Source organism: Hyperolius riggenbachi, chromosome 2 (assembly GCF_040937935.1).
Source record: "Hyperolius riggenbachi isolate aHypRig1 chromosome 2, aHypRig1.pri, whole genome shotgun sequence".
Taxonomy (NCBI): domain Eukaryota; kingdom Metazoa; phylum Chordata; class Amphibia; order Anura; family Hyperoliidae; genus Hyperolius; species Hyperolius riggenbachi.
The window spans coordinates 251,537,353-251,553,188 of NC_090647.1; the positions used below are offsets into that span (position 1 = coordinate 251,537,353).

The window sequence follows — 15,836 nt, forward strand, 5'->3', positions numbered from 1 at the left end:
GTTGGAGACTGTCTGCTCCATTCATCCAATCAGACAGTGGTGGCAGTGTATTTATCCGATTTCCAGCGCGAAATCGATATTTTTAGTTTACAGATTGTATATACAATCAAAATTGTACATGTATGGGCACCTCCAACCAATCTTAACCGTTTACTATGCACACAGTGAATTTGCCTCCAGCAGCCTCTAGTGCATGAGACCTGCATGGCAACAGTGGCCTAGTAATACGGGATTGGGGATGTTTGTCCCATTACATATTGTCGGCAGCTGCGCGACCAATCTTTATTGTCAGTCTGTTCACCGTACTTCCTGCGTATGCTAACGGGAGCAGATTAGACGGGATTGGCACGCTCTGTCGCCCTTTTCTTCTTACCTCTGACGATCCAGCAACCGGTCTCGTTGTCCGTCTGCGCCCGTACTTCCTGCGTACGCTAACGGGAGCAGATCTCGACGGGATCGCGGGGGCTGGATTGTCACATTGGTTGGCAGTGGTGGTGATAGCACACCCCAAAACCAGGCATAGCCAGCTTTTGGGAAATCAGAGCGCAAAGATCTGACAAACTCAGTCTTTGCAACCAGAATAATAAGACAGTGGTCGCTAAGTATCCTGTCTTGCAGAACCGAAGTTCTGGGCACAAAACGGTACACGTTGATAGCGAATAGATTGGTCTACATTTCCTAACCTTTTCTTTGCTATACCCTATTCTTTCTTATACTCTTCTCTTCTGAATGTCTGATTCAGTTCAGGATCACCAAAATTGGTCAGTTCCTGACGTGCAAGCCCTCTGCGAATCGCACGGCATTGCTGCTTGCAGCACAAACAAGGCTGAGCTAGTGGCATTACTCCAGAGATGGAATCCTTGTCGCCACCTTGCTTAATGCCTCTATTACCTGCAGTCCTGATAACCCCGGAGTGGTCGGCAAACCTGACTGACCAGGATCTGCGCATGTACCCGGAGTTACAAGAACTTCTGCTCCAGGAGGCAGAAGAACAGCGCCAGGAAGCAGAACGACAACGGCAGTTCCTGAGAGAGGAGCGCCAGCATGAGGCAAAGATGCTCCAGCGTGAAGCAGAGCACCAAGAGCGACTGCGCCAGTTTGATCTCCAGGCCAAGGAGCGACGACTCCAGTGGGAATTGGAGTTGGCAAACCTGACCGGCGAGGAACTGCGCAGATACCAGGAGCACCGAGAGTGTCTGCGCCAGCGGGATCTCCAGATCGAAGAGCTACGGCTCCAGCGTGAATTGGAGTTGGCCCAGCTAACCCAATCAAATCAGCACTCTTCACTATGTGTTTCGGTGGAGAGATGCAAACCTCTACCCGTGACCCCCACAGCAAAACTTCCTGCCATGGAAGAGGGCACGGAACGAGACTTTCCTGTGCGCACCTCTGAGAGGGCGTACCATCAGGTTCCTGTACCTGACAGCCAGAGAACCCTGGTGCTGGACAGTCACAGAACACTGTCCCAAGACTTGGAAGGAGGTAAGCCTACTGCATTCGCTCCTCCTGGTCCGGCGAGCTTTGTGCCACTGAGACCTGCAGCTGCTGCTATTGCTGCATCCCAGTCTGACACACCTGCCATTCGCACGTGTAATCTTTGTGGCGCAACTGGCCACATAAAGTTCTTCTGTCCCAAGAGGAAGAGAACGACCGTCACTAGCCCGAAGATGGCTAGCAACCCTGATCCGTCACCTGCATCACCCTCTGCACTGCCTGTCAGCGTGTCAGAGACGCTCTACGGTTCCGGAAATCTTCACAGTGCTCCAGTGGACGACCAGATCATCTTTTGCTCCAGTGCTCCAGAAGCAGATGTTTCCTTGGTCTGTTCCGACCTTGCCACAGAGGAAGATATTCTCCCACAAAAGCTCCTCACCCTGACTGAAGTCAGGCCCAACCACCACAACCCTGTTATCCCAGGTCCCGAGAAGGCCGGATGGGGGGTGGGTTTTCCAGAGCGGGCTGTTGCTGAGTTTCCCTCTCCTCCTGTGCTTGGCACTGATCTAGGCACGCTTGTATGCCCTTCGGAATTTTCTGCTGATATGCAGGACTCCCTGACCACCAGGTACTGTACAAGCCTATGGGAAAACAGGGAGATGTCAACCCCTTACCTGCTATTGCTACTGTACCTAACGCCACTGGGCGGGAGGTACCCTCAGATTTATATGTACAAGCAACTGACTGTCTTTTATCTCTTTCTGCACCTGTTATTACTAATGAAATTGCATGTGTCAGTGATAATTGTGATAGAAACGCTGTACATTCTTTGGCCATTACAGGCTCTATGGCCAGTCGCATGAACTCAGAGCTGACAGCAGGGATTCCCTCTGACAATTCTGACTTTCAGGCGGGTGACACACATGCTAAAAATGACATATCATGTTATGCAAATGCTTTTGATAATGTTGTGCATGTTTGTGAGAGTACGCTGGATGACGCCTTCAGTGTCACCGGTAGTCTGGGCTCAGGACTATCTGGAGAAGTCTCGACTTCCCCTGATATCTCTGATCCCCAGGCCAATGTCAATATGGACATGATTTTGATTAACCCAAAAGGTGATGTTTACTGTGGTGGGCCTGTGCAGACAGACACATACAGTACTGTTGGTAACCTGAGCTCAGAGCCTGCAGGCATTCCTGTCAGCTCTGACCCCAGAGAGTTAGATTTTCAGCAGCTGACCTCAGATCACACTAGGCAGCTGGCTGAGACTTGTAGTGCCGCATCCGTGAGGATACTACAGAGCGACTCCAACCTGCGTGCGCTTAGTGGCCAGACCGCTAAGCCGCCAGCAGTGGAAGCTCCACTACAGGTGTACAGGGAGAATGGTAACTACTCCAGTGAACCCATTCCCCATGTAACTGACACCCCAGGTGAAAGCACGGTCCATGTGGATCTGTTAGAAGCCCAGTCAGATAGAACGCAGTTAGTTCTGGGAGAGCACAGCCAATTAGAACAGGAAGACACAGGTCCCCTGCCAGGCTTGATAGCTCCCACACGAGAATTGGCGGATGATGTGAAAGTCACCCCCCACCTCTCGTACTCCCCGAAGGCCTCGCTGAAGCGCACTGCGCCCCCACAGCGAAATCTTCGCAGCAACCCTTGGCAGGATACAGCAGTTCACAGAAGGGACCCGGGGACTCACAAGCCCTCATGGCAGATCCCATACAGCGCCTCTCCGGAGGTGCAAGCAAAAGTGAAGATGAAGTATGAGGAGATGTTACAGATGTCTGTCCTCCGCAAATCCTCTAGCTCACCGACCACCATGTTCTGTGAGGCCTATAGGATGCCGGACGACATCCCAATAACCGTTGCGTATCCCATGACTCCACTCGGTGATCTGTTGGATTGGCTGGCATCCGCCAACTACCTAACGATCATAGATCGGAGCTACGGATACTGGCAGATTCCAACCGTGCCTAAGGCACGCCTGGAATCCACATTCACCCTGCCCTTGGACTTAAACGCCTCGATGCGGATGTCTTTTGCCATGGTGAATGCCCAAGCCACCTTTCTCCAGGCGTGGAACGACCTGTGGAAGAGCAAGCACGGTTGTACAGTCACGTACCCGGATGACATCCCTGTGTTCCCCCCGACTTGGGAGCAACACTGCGATCACTCGTCCCTGGTACTAGGACAGCTGTCAGCTGACAATCTGACCGTTGAACCAGACGCAGATCAGATTGTGATGACAGAGGTACAGGCCTCTCTGGAAACGGCGGGATACTACAGGATGTGTGCTACGCCCTGTAGCCTCCTGACTAACCCACTGACCAATGCCATGGGTAAAAGGCAACCCCCCAAGGTCAGGCGCAACCCAGCCTTTCCGAATGTGGCGTACCAGACCCAGCAGACAGTGGATTGCTTTACTCAGAGTCTTGTTGACTCCTCCCCAGCTAATCTCTTAAAAGGGGGAGGTGTGACGAATCAACGTTTATTCGTCCTAAAAAAGTAGTTAGAGCCTTATAAAATATTCCCTGTCGCCACTATTAAAAGTGACAGCAGAGGGAAAGGCTTGGTTTACAAGAAGATCAGGGGAGCCAGGGGTTAATACAGTTTTTGGTTTAAATACACTTTTTTTTCCCTTCACCAAAGGGCTGGAGAAATCTTTTCATGGTCAGCTAATTAGCCTCCTGTTGAAAAGATTTTCTGCCAGCACAGGGACCCCCAACCAGGCAGAAAGAGGGAAATCTCACACCTCCACTGCCTAACCCCGACTTGGTGGCTCCTCAGCTCCGTACATGAAAAGAGCAGCCACAGGAGGTTCTGCTAACATCCTGCAGAAGCCACTTAGAGACTACAGCTGGCTTTCTCAATGACCTTAGGAAAACCTGCTGTGACCTCAGGAATCCCAATATTCATATGTTCTCCATATTTCCTTCATAATTCCTGACATAGCAGATCTCCCTGCCCATGAAATCTGCACAGGTTATGGGATTCCACAGGGCGCTGGTTCTGACAGGTTTACGGACCAATCGGACTGCCAGATCTAGCGTAAGATTGTTTTAAAATAACCCTCTAATACCCCAGGGGTCTGATTCCCCAAGTTTGGTATCAACGTTCTTGATAAATTCTGACAAACCTAAAAATGTTATTAGATTTAACCTAACTTGTACGGTTTGCAGATGAGCACCCTTATCATGATTCAGGTAAATTTTTGTCTCTATGAGAGGGGCAGAGATCTCCTATTCCCAAAGAGGTGTGTGATCCACGCCCCCTAACCCCTCCTTGCTGGAGTGGGGGCTATAACCAGACAGAGCCCAGAAAGCTCTGAGTCCTTTACCTTCAATCTGATGCCTAGTAACATCCTGGCAGCCCGCAAGGACGCGGGCAAACCCTCCCTCTTGGAACTTCCTAACAAAGGCCTGTTGGCCGCATGGCAACCGCCATTTTGGGACTTTCGCCAAAGACTTGCGATTGCCGCATGGACTACCAATAACGGTATTTGAACTGTATATTAAGACATTCTGTTCTCTTTTCCTCTCTTCTCTCTGTCAATCAATCTGTTCTAAAATAAGCTGTGTGTATGTAGTTTAGAAATAAACTAACGATTTTATCGTTCAGTCTTGTGCCTGTTCTGGTCATCTGATTGCTGCTATAACGAATCTGCCCTCTGAAGAGTCAGTCATACTACCGCATTGTTTTATGATTTGCTTATAAATTGTTGATTTGCTAGCTAGGTTGTAAATAACCGTTTCTTCCTTCTAGGATTAGCTAGTACCAGATTTCCTGTGCGAAATCGATAACTTCGTTTCTCGATTATAAATACAATTCGAGATTGCATCATATAGGGACCCAGTAACCTTTCTTTAACGTCACATTGCTCACAGTCTCTAAGCCGTCGGAAGTGATTATTCCCCGAACGGTGACTTGAGCGTGTTGAACGTGATTGGGCTGGCTACCGTCTTATGATAGCGTTGGGGTCTCTTCGCCCTAGTTGGAGACTGTCTGCTCCATTCATCCAATCAGACAGTGGTGGCAGTGTATTTATCCGATTTCCAGCGCGAAATCGATATTTTTAGTTTACAGATTGTATATACAATCAAAATTGTACATGTATGGGCACCTCCAACCAATCTTAACCGTTTACTATGCACACAGTGAATTTGCCTCCAGCAGCCTCTAGTGCATGAGACCTGCATGGCAACAGTGGCCTAGTAATACGGGATTGGGGATGTTTGTCCCATTACATATTGTCGGCAGCTGCGCGACCAATCTTTATTGTCAGTCTGTTCACCGTACTTCCTGCGTATGCTAACGGGAGCAGATTAGACGGGATTGGCACGCTCTGTCGCCCTTTTCTTCTTACCTCTGACGATCCAGCAACCGGTCTCGTTGTCCGTCTGCGCCCGTACTTCCTGCGTACGCTAACGGGAGCAGATCTCGACGGGATCGCGGGGGCTGGATTGTCACACTAAGCACGTGACTATATAAAGAAAGAGGCTGCAGCCAATCCTGACCAACGTTTGAGAAAGCTCGGAGTTTAGCTGAGCGAAACATGTCACGTGACACGGCCGTCACGATCAGCTGACCGGACGCTAATTGCAAAGCCTGGCGTCTCTGCAAGTGAATGCCCCCGATTAATGAATTCTTGAGCGGCGGAACTGGGAGTTGATACTATACGCAGGACAACAAGGTGTTTCAAGACACATCAACCAGCGGTGGTGAGAGCCCGCTGGGCAACACTGTGTATTCGCATCTGTATGTCCGCTCTGCATGGCATGCTTTCTATGTGACTGTGTAACTAAGTCTGCAATCAGAGTTGTGGTAAAACGACACCACTTGAATTAGCTGTGTAAGCTTGACTCTGGAAAACGGGCAATAAAACTATCGTCATTGCATGTGGTCTGAAGGGCCTGATGGAGGTTGCAAGGTTTGGATGGTATAGCCTGAGTGCCAGGCAACCACTAATCCGGATGCTGGTGTAATAACCGATTCAATGCCAATGTCTGCAATTGAAGGAATAGTGAAAACAATGTTGAATGGAAAGCTGCCTTATTAGTTCCTCTTTTGTATCCTCTGCACGATAATCTTCGTTTGAGGCCTTGTTACAATCAAGTGACAATTATCACTATATAGCAAGTCTATTTGAGGTCTGAGACTGTCATTCAAATCCTATGATATAGGGAGTACTGTCTCAGCAATTGAGGCTGCTTGAATTGCGCTGAGGTTGTGAGTGTATGGAGTCAGCTGACGTCTGGGAAACACGACCGTGTTTTTAAGGGGGGAGAAGGGGAATGTTATGATGGTTGTTCAAGATGTTTCAATAAATTTTTGATACTGTTTTTGAAGACACCCGCAAGTTTTTTTGTTGTATACACCACCTGGCCCCAAACTATTGCCCGAGGAATTGAGCCGCAGTCCTGGTGAGCTACTGAATTTAAAGCTGTGTAAGCACGTCATTTGCTGAATAGAGACCGTTACAGCCTAATTGCGGCTTTCTAACCAGGACCTTGCATAGTTCTCATGCTCTATGACCAAAGTGTCTGGACCGTGATTTTTTTTTTGTCCAGCATCCCTGGAGTTACAGCTTCATAGACCCTCAACCACTGTCACTAAAAAATAAAAGTTTAGTTTCCCGGAAGCAGATTCATGCAAGCATCGCCTACAAAATTGCAGTACACTGTGTGGCCAGTCAACTACCGTATTTTTCGGACTATAAGACGCTCCGGACTATAAAAAAAATACATATATCCAGGCACATCGCATCTAGTTAGGACATTAAATAAGTTAAAGAAAGGGAGGTGCTGAAGGGGGTGTGGCTAGAAAACAGCAAAAATCAATTAACCCTTCGCACTCTCACATGCAAATGTTCAAACAAATGCATTTACAGATTCATTCATCCAGGCACAACTGTTATCCCTACAGCTAAGTTAAAAGCCGGGGTCTTAGTTCGCAGAAGAATGCATTCTTATGCTTAGTCACCTATACTGTGCAGAAGTACCCAGGTAAACATAGGTGTCCTAAAGCTGGCCCTGTAACATGCATAGTGCAGACATGCAAACACATTCATTGCATCAAACCTATCAATGGAGTAGGAGCACACATCCTGACTATAAGACGCACCTAGGTTTAGAGCATAAAAACCAAGAGAAAAATAATTTACTAAACCTGGTGCGTCTATGGTGCAAGGGCGTCTTATGGACCTTCTCCCCCCCCCCAATTATTATGTCCCCCTTGTGCCTTCCTTGAACCTCCTGTGTCCCCTGTTCTCCTGGTCTTTGTTCTGTTTCCCCCTTCCTCTTTCCCATGTTCCCTGTCCCTCTTCTCTCTGTCCTCCATCCCCGTCTCCTCTGTGTCCACCGTGTCCTCTATCCCTCATGTCCCTTCTACCCTACAAGGTCCTCTAGTGTGTTAATACTTGCAGCCTGGCATCTTTATCTGTGTGTCCTCTAGCCCTCGTGTTCCTTCTACCCCCCAGGTCCTCTAGTGTGTTCTGTATCTGTGTGTCCTCTACCCCTCATGTCCCTTTTATCCCAATATCCCCCTCCTCCATCCCCATGACCGCCTGTACTTGTAACAGGGCATCTCAAGCCCTGTATTCCCGTGTCCACCATGTTCATTGGCATCTGCTAGGCATCTTAATCCCCTTGTTCCCGTGTCCTCTGTGTCCCCCATCTCTTATTTGCATTCTATTGCTAATGTCCTCCTTCTCTGTCCCCGTGTCAGCCAGTGCATGTGATGCATACTTGTAGCTGTTTTGTGTCCTTTGTGTTCCTCATATCTTATTTCCTTTGATCCTTTCTATTGCCGGGTGATGTCCTCTGCCGTCCCACGTGTCCGCCAGCATTTTCAAGTGAACCTTAAGTGTCCCAAAAAAAATGAGTTTTACTCACCTGGGGCTTACCTCAGCCCCCTGCAGCTGATCGGTGCCCACGACGAGTCGCTCTGATGCTCCGGGTCCCGCTGGCGGCCACTTCCGGTTTCGCCGTCAGGACCCGTCAGGCTGGGGAACGCGGCTGATACTACGCGTTCCCAGCCAAAATAGCACCCCTATGCGGCCATATGTCCGCATACGGGTGCCTATGCGGACATATGGCCGCATAGGGGTGCTATTTTGGCTGGGAACGCGTAGTATCAGCCGCGTTCCCCAGCCTGACGGGTCCTGACGGCGAAACCGGAAGTGGCCGCCAGCGGGACCCGGAGCATCAGAGCGACTCGTCGTGGGCACCGATCAGCTGCAGGGGGCTGAGGTAAGCCCCAGGTGAGTAAAACTCATTTTTTTTGGGACACTTAAGGTTCACTTTAAGATACAAACTTTCAGCCGTGCAGCTCCCTCCATTAAAAAGTCAAAGCACAGTTTGCCGATCTATAGGCGGGATAACAGCTCCATCAGTGGGGCCAATCAGTGCACTCCCTGCTACTGAGGGAGTGCAGTGATTGGCCCCAGTGACGGGCTGTTCTCCCGCCCTCGGGACTATCGGGTGCTGTTTGATGGGACCAGGAAACTTTAAGCAGCGTGATTGGTGGTCTGGGGCAGCGCCCCCACCTGATTGGCTCGTAGATCGGCAAAGCTGTGCAGCGACTCCTTAATGGAGGAAGCTGCGCCGACTGAAAGTTTGTGTCTAAAACGCTGGCAGACACGTGTATGGAGGAGAAGGACATCGCGATCGGGGGAATAGATAATGGAGGACGCAGGGATAGAGAAGAAAGACATCGTGATCGGGGAATAAATGATGGAGGGCACTGGGATAGAGAAGAAAGACATCGTGATCGGGGAATAAATAATGGAGGACACTGGGATAGAGGAGAAGGACATCGTGATCGGGGAATAAGCGAGAACACAGCCCAGCTACAAGTATGTATCACACTGGCGGACACAGGATGGAGGAAGAGGACATTGGGGATAAATGGGAACTCTGGTAACACAGTGATTAGATGCGGGGCTAACACACTGGCAGACACAGGGATTGAGACGCAGGTACGAAAATGAAGTATTCGGACTATAAGACGCAGTTACTTTTTCCCCCCACTTTTGGAGGAGAAAAAGTGCGTCTTATAGTCCGAAAAATACGGTAGGTTGCAGAACACTGCATCCCTTTTCTCAGGTTCTGGTAAGCCAAGTACAGAAGGTAGTCGTAGATTTTCAAAATGGCGATCTGCACCAAAATTGGCAAAAAGTATGAAAATAAATCTAGTTCATTGTTCCATCTCATTGAATTCAAGGGTGCTCTCCACTTTAAAAGTTTGACAATCTGCAAAGTGACAGTCTTCCTGTTTTAGGGAGCAGTCGCTACTTCTTTATATATTGGCCTCATAATAGTTATCCTTGGGCTTTAGCTAAAACCTGCCAGCAAAGCTATACCAGATTGTGGCCCAACGCCAGCTGCTGCAACATTCTATTTTGCCATTGTTTTTCCTCAGACACTAAATCACGTGTTAGCAGTTGCTTTTCTTTAGATAGATAGCTTGGAATTCTTGGTTGTCATCGGTTCTGAAAACCAGTTTTGAATATGTTGCTTATGAAACAGAGAATGGATTCCTGCGCAACTAACTGCTACATATCTGGAGCTCTTTATTAGTGCACTAGCATTTCCTTGTTTTACTGATTACGTGTTAAAACACAAAAGTGTTCAGAACAGGAAGTGTGAAAAAATCCTAGAAAGGATTCCCACATGTAGAGCAGAGTGCTGGTTTTAAGTAAGCGACTCAAGATTGTGAAGTTGAGAAAATTCAAATAACCTTGCAGTGCTGAGACCATGTTTGGATGAACAGTAACAGGTTCACCGCTTGTCAAGGTTACTGTCTGTATTCAGGTCTGGCAGTAGTACAGTGCTTCAGCAGCACTATAACCATGCATACACTTCTGAGCAAGCTACAGCCATTTATGGATGCAATACTATTCAGCATCCATCTGCTGCACAGGAACAGCATTGCGTGCCAACGGCTGGCATGCAATGCAGCTACAAACTCCTCCAGTTGCACACGAATAGCAGCTCGTCCTCAACAGATCAGTGGTTATAACTGCAGTAACTGCTTGGTAACCACACAGTTCAACCATTCATGTGAAGGAGCTGTGTATTTATTGATGACCTCCTCTACTCTATGCCTCTCTTAGGCCTAAAGTTGACTGATAAATGTCAAGAATAAGCTACTATGACACAGATGAATAAGGTACCATTTGTGAAATAAGACATTCTGTTTAGATTGATTGCATTGTTGACTTACAAACCACTATGCATGTTCCTTATACCAGGGCAAAATTATTCACAGTTAGCCTGAAGCAGACAAACCTTTCCATGTGACATATTATGTAAGGTCTGGTAAGGAAGCTGGATATAAGTGTGAAAAGCATCATCTCTCTCTCCATTCTGGTGTATGAGACATTTACATGTCTTGATAGTGACACAGTGGGCTGACATGAAGACATTTGAGTTTTAATGTACTCACGTAACATGGTGAATTATTATTGTAAGTAGTAGTAGTAGCAATTTGTGGATCTGTACGTGTAAATGTTATGTAATAATAATTATTAACCACTTAAGCCTATCTGGGCGAATATATCCATCCAGATAGCCTGTGCTGCTGCCCGTGCGCGCTCCCGCCGTCTGCCGTTTGCCCCGAGATCAATGAATGGGAATTATACCCGAGATCAGTGAATGGGAATATAATTCCCATTCATTGATCTAAGTCCCCCCAGAAAAAACGACAGCCTCTTATCAGAGGCCGCGGTCTTTCTGAAGAAAAAATAAGTTTCTGTCCTTTAATGCTTCCTGGAAGCGAGATCGTTTGCTTCCAGGACTTTTTGACTGTGGCTGTCTTGTGGCCAAATAGTAAAACTACACCCCCATACATTTGTTTATTAAATAAGTACATTAAATTACATTTAAAATTAGCTGTTTACCTCCCACACCAAAAATTACCCAAATACAATTTTTAATTAAAAAAAAAATTACAATTAAAAAAATAATAAAAATAGTTACCTAAGGGTCTGAACTTTTTGAATATGCATGTCAAGAGAATATATTAATATATTTTTTTTAATTATAAGCTTGTAGAGTGATGGCCGCAAATTGAAAAAAATGCACCTTTATTTCCAAATAAGATATCGGCGCCATAAATTGTGATAGGGACATAATTTAAACGGTGTTCTAACCAGGACAAATGGGCAAATAAAATACATAGGTTTTAATTACAGTAGCATGTATTAATTTCAAACTATAATGGCCAAAAACTAAGAAATAATTATTTTTTTCCATTTCTTTCTTAATCTTCCTGTTAAAATGGATTTAGAATAAAATAATTCTTAACAAAATGTACCACCCAAAGAAAGCCTAATTAGTTGCGGAAAAAACAAGATATAGATCATTTCATTGTGATAAGTAGTGATACAGTTACTGGCGAATGAATGGGAGGTGAAAGTTGCTCGGATGCATAAGGTGAACAACACTGTAGGCTGAAGTGGATAAAGTACATGACTAGATAAAGATGATACAGATAAAACACAGTTGTAAACACTTTGTACAATATACAGTACATACATATCAGTGTGATACCAAGTCTGATGCAGCTATACTTGTTGTGTATGTGTCTTAGCAGCCATTGGGGTCTGGTTGCAGTCTGTAGCTCTCTCCTCCCCTCTATGCCAGCATAGTCTATTTATTTAATTGTATGTCAGATACAGTTTGTTGTACCCTGGAGAAGGAGACTGGTAAATGTGTATGCATATGTTTTCTTTGGTCTAAGGGCCCTTTTACACTATGGCATCGTAGTAAGCATTTTTACTACCAAGGATACTTTCATACTTGGGCGACACACTGCAACAGAACTTAGTTAATTTACCACAATCCCGTTGTGAAGTCATGTGTGTGTTACTGCATGATCTGTGCCTACTGCAGGAATTATGCAGTAATACAAATCTATGGCAATACAGTGAGCGTGAACAACGGAGTACAGTGCGACGTGCATGAGCAGACCGACGTGAATGCCAGTAATGTACTTACTGTCCAGCAGTGAATACGCCACTGAACGGTGGGCGTGCTATGCTCCTTACCCTGTCAGCGCTGTCTGCAATTTATGCTGTTAAATCTTACAAGATTTAGGGATGTGTGAATGCGTGCAATTATCAGTGTGTGTGAGGAGATCTTGTGCCCTCCCTTATTCAGTATGGATAAACAAGGCTACAATTGAATTATTTTCCACTCCCTATTAGAAAAGACAATTTGATAGATCATTCTGGAAGAGCAGATTGGTCAGCTGATAATTTGACAGGCTCTGATGTGATGGTCACTATAATGTGCACAAAGCAGGAAATTATCACAGCACTTTAGAGCCCTGCAAATCTATCAACTCCATGAGTGACTCTAATCACATTGTCCATTACCATCAACATGTGATCTCCTCTTATTGAATTGATCTACATGTCAGATGATGACATTGACTCCATTGTAGTAGCCTGTGGAGAAGTTCAGTGAGGTAATATTTTTGCTTAGAGCACCTTTCACAGATTAATAGATTTTCGGTAGAATGCGTGAAAACTTACACCACATAACCTGAGAAGGAATATTCATTTTGCTGAGTCAGCCCATGTAAGAGCTGCTTCCTCTGTGTTCCTGTTCTGCTTTTCCTGAAGCATGAGTTTATCAGAGGCCGTTATGACGACACAGGAAAGATGCTTGAGTGCTGGTGATTTTGCAGTGGTCAGATTTCCTGCATGCCAGTAAAGGTCTGTCATAAACTTCATCAGATACGTATCCTGCAGTGCTCGTTATTATGTCTTCCTGCTTCACTTTTGACTAATGGTTATTTTGCATTTGAAGCACACCAGAACTGAGAGGTATATGGAGGCTGACTTATTTATTTCCTTTTAAACAATGCACATTGCCTGGCTGTCCTGCTGATACTGTGAAGCCAATAATCTCTATGTAGAAAATACAAGTGTCCCTACGCCCTGTCCCTGTGTCAGTGCTTTTGTGCTACTGCGCATGTTCTGCACTGACACAGCCGTTGGGGCAGGAGGCGGGCCGGCTGGCCGACAAGTGTGCGCGCGGCGGGCGGTTGTACATGACCCATGCGTGTGTGGTGGTGAAAGATCTACAACCCGTTTTAAACCGGGATTAGGTCAGCTAGTTTTAGTCATACACCCTGAACAAATATTCAGATTAGACGTATGTGACTGAAGTCAGACAGCATTAGACACATGCTCATTTAAGGTGAGTGATTGAGGCATTAAAGCGGTATAAAACCCTGGCACAATATTCAATAAAAACATGTTTTCCTACTTTTTATATGCCATACGTTTATCATATTTGCTTTTGTGCATAAGTATTATTCATTTAGAAATTACAAGTTTCCAAAGTACACTTTTTTGCTGACTTTGCATTTTATTCATAACTTTTTTTTTTTTTCATCTTGAAATATAAGCAGAAATGCTTTCTGACTGTCTGTCTGTGTTCAGGAGAGTCTGCAGTGTCAGAGAAATGTTTGTTTATATTCCTGACTTGATACATTTAAACAGAAGATAACATTATCTCCAGTTCGGATGCGTCCAGCTGTCCCGGCATTGAGATTTGCTGTCCTGTGTTTAACCCTTTGATTGCTGTTCTAGTAAAAAAAAAAATGCTGGTAGTATATAATATGCTGTAAATAATGTTTTAGAGCAAAGAAGAATGGCTGGGTTTCATTCCGCTTTAACAAAGTCCAAGAATTCAGCAGGACTGCTAGGTAACTAACACTGTTTAAAAGGAAACAAATATGCCAGCCTCCATACAAAGATGGATTAAGATATAATGGAGCCCTTGGCAAGGTAGTAGATTTGGGCCCCACCTTGCGGTCCTTTTGGTAAGCTGAAGTGGAGAGAGGTCAAAGGAGGTGGCAGGTGGCCCCTTGACTCCCACTAGACCCCAGGCACCTGCCTAGGTTGCCTGCTGGATGATCCTGCTCTGCCTCCATATCCCTCTCAGTTCAAATGTACTTTAATGCGAACCTGAGCAACAGAAAATGAACAATCTGATAATGTTCAGAAACTTTTTTTGCTCACCATTAGCGCAAACTTTGTTTAGTTGTGGCATTGATATTTGTGTGATGAAACCTAGTGACCACACATGATTAGGCAAGGAACACGCTTGCTTGAGTCATACGTGTTTTGCCATGGCCTGCTTGGGAACCTTACGTCGTGCCTGTTTGCGTATTCCCTGCAATTTCAAATTGGACAGCTTTCTGCTTTTTTTCCGAAATTATGTGCACTTTTGTCATTACAATGTATTCTGCTGCACCCAAAAAATTGCAAGCGAACTTTGAAAACGGCGTACAGGAAATCACAGATGCTAAGTGGCGGAAACCTGGTAATCACGGGCAAAAATGCACTGCAAAGTGTGTTTCCTGCCTTAGAGAAATTGTGAGAGAAGATAATACAACTGCAGATTGTACACAGATTGGAATTGGTCCATTTAAAATTGGCAAGAAGTGCTTTTAATTGGACCAATTCGAAGCAGCATACAATTTACATAAAATGTTGCATGCAGGCCAGAATTATTAGCATCTCCTTTACAATAATTGATCCATTAATGAGACTTCCACAAAATGTGGAATAGGTCATATTCACAAAGGGTCAAGTTTTTTTTGTTTTTTTTTTGTTTTGTTTTGTTTTCTAACCCGAAAGGCATATCATCTCTGGAGGTGTTCATGCTTTTACTTTCGTTTGGGTCTTGCCTGTGTAAGGTAATATAAACCTCTGGCAGGGAAACAGTAATGTGACACTGTAAATCTGACATACCTGCAGAAGTGTTGATCTGTTTGATGTTGTCTCTGTGCCACAGTGACCTGAAGATAAAGGTTGGAGAGCAGCGCATTAATGCTCACAAGTTTGTGCTGGCTGCCAGGAGTGAGGATTGGAGTCTGGCCAGTTTGGCTGCAACAAAGGAGCTAGACCTGTCAGGTGAGTAGAAAACAATCCACAGTCTCACATGGAGGTGGTGAATTTTTTTCATTTGTGGTTATCTACATGTTTCATCTGTAATCCAGAAATGTGCTCTTCTCTCTTCCTATTGCAGTGGGTATCATTTTTTAAATCAAACCTGAAGTTAAATTAAACTTAAGAGATGATTGTGATGATTATTATTTGTGTTTATAGTGCTAACATCATCCGTAGCACTGTACATAGTACAAAACAATTAGAGATTAATTGTATGTGTTTTGCTAAAGTTAAATATAACATAGACCTGAGTCTCATATTTTTTGTGAGTAAGGGCTCGTTCAACTGAGGGCGTTTTTGCCCTTTTTTCAAACGCAGGCGATTTTCAAAATCGCCCTAAGAACGCTTGTGCAATGATTCTCTATGACAGAGTTCACATCTGAGCGGTTTGTTTCCCATCCGCTCAGAGAATCGCTGCATGCACCAAAAA

At 45.6% G+C, this 15,836-nt stretch overlaps 1 protein-coding gene across 2 annotated transcripts in view; it reads left to right on the plus strand.

Moving 5' to 3' along the window:
• The window catches only part of ANKFY1 (ankyrin repeat and FYVE domain containing 1), a 98,011-nt gene that overhangs the window by 39,269 nt on the left and 42,906 nt on the right, over window positions 1-15,836 (plus strand). Inside the window, exons 1-2 of one of the 2 annotated variants that reach the window (XM_068268504.1) lie at window positions 10,504-10,608; window positions 15,252-15,370. Coding sequence is in view for 1 of the 2 variants with exons in the window: in XM_068268503.1 (XP_068124604.1) it covers window positions 15,252-15,370 (119 nt within the window). In the remaining variant the exon portion in view is untranslated. Of the gene's footprint in view, window positions 1-10,503; window positions 10,609-15,251; window positions 15,371-15,836 lie in introns of those variants that run through there. The other variant, XM_068268503.1, reaches the window with a different exon arrangement.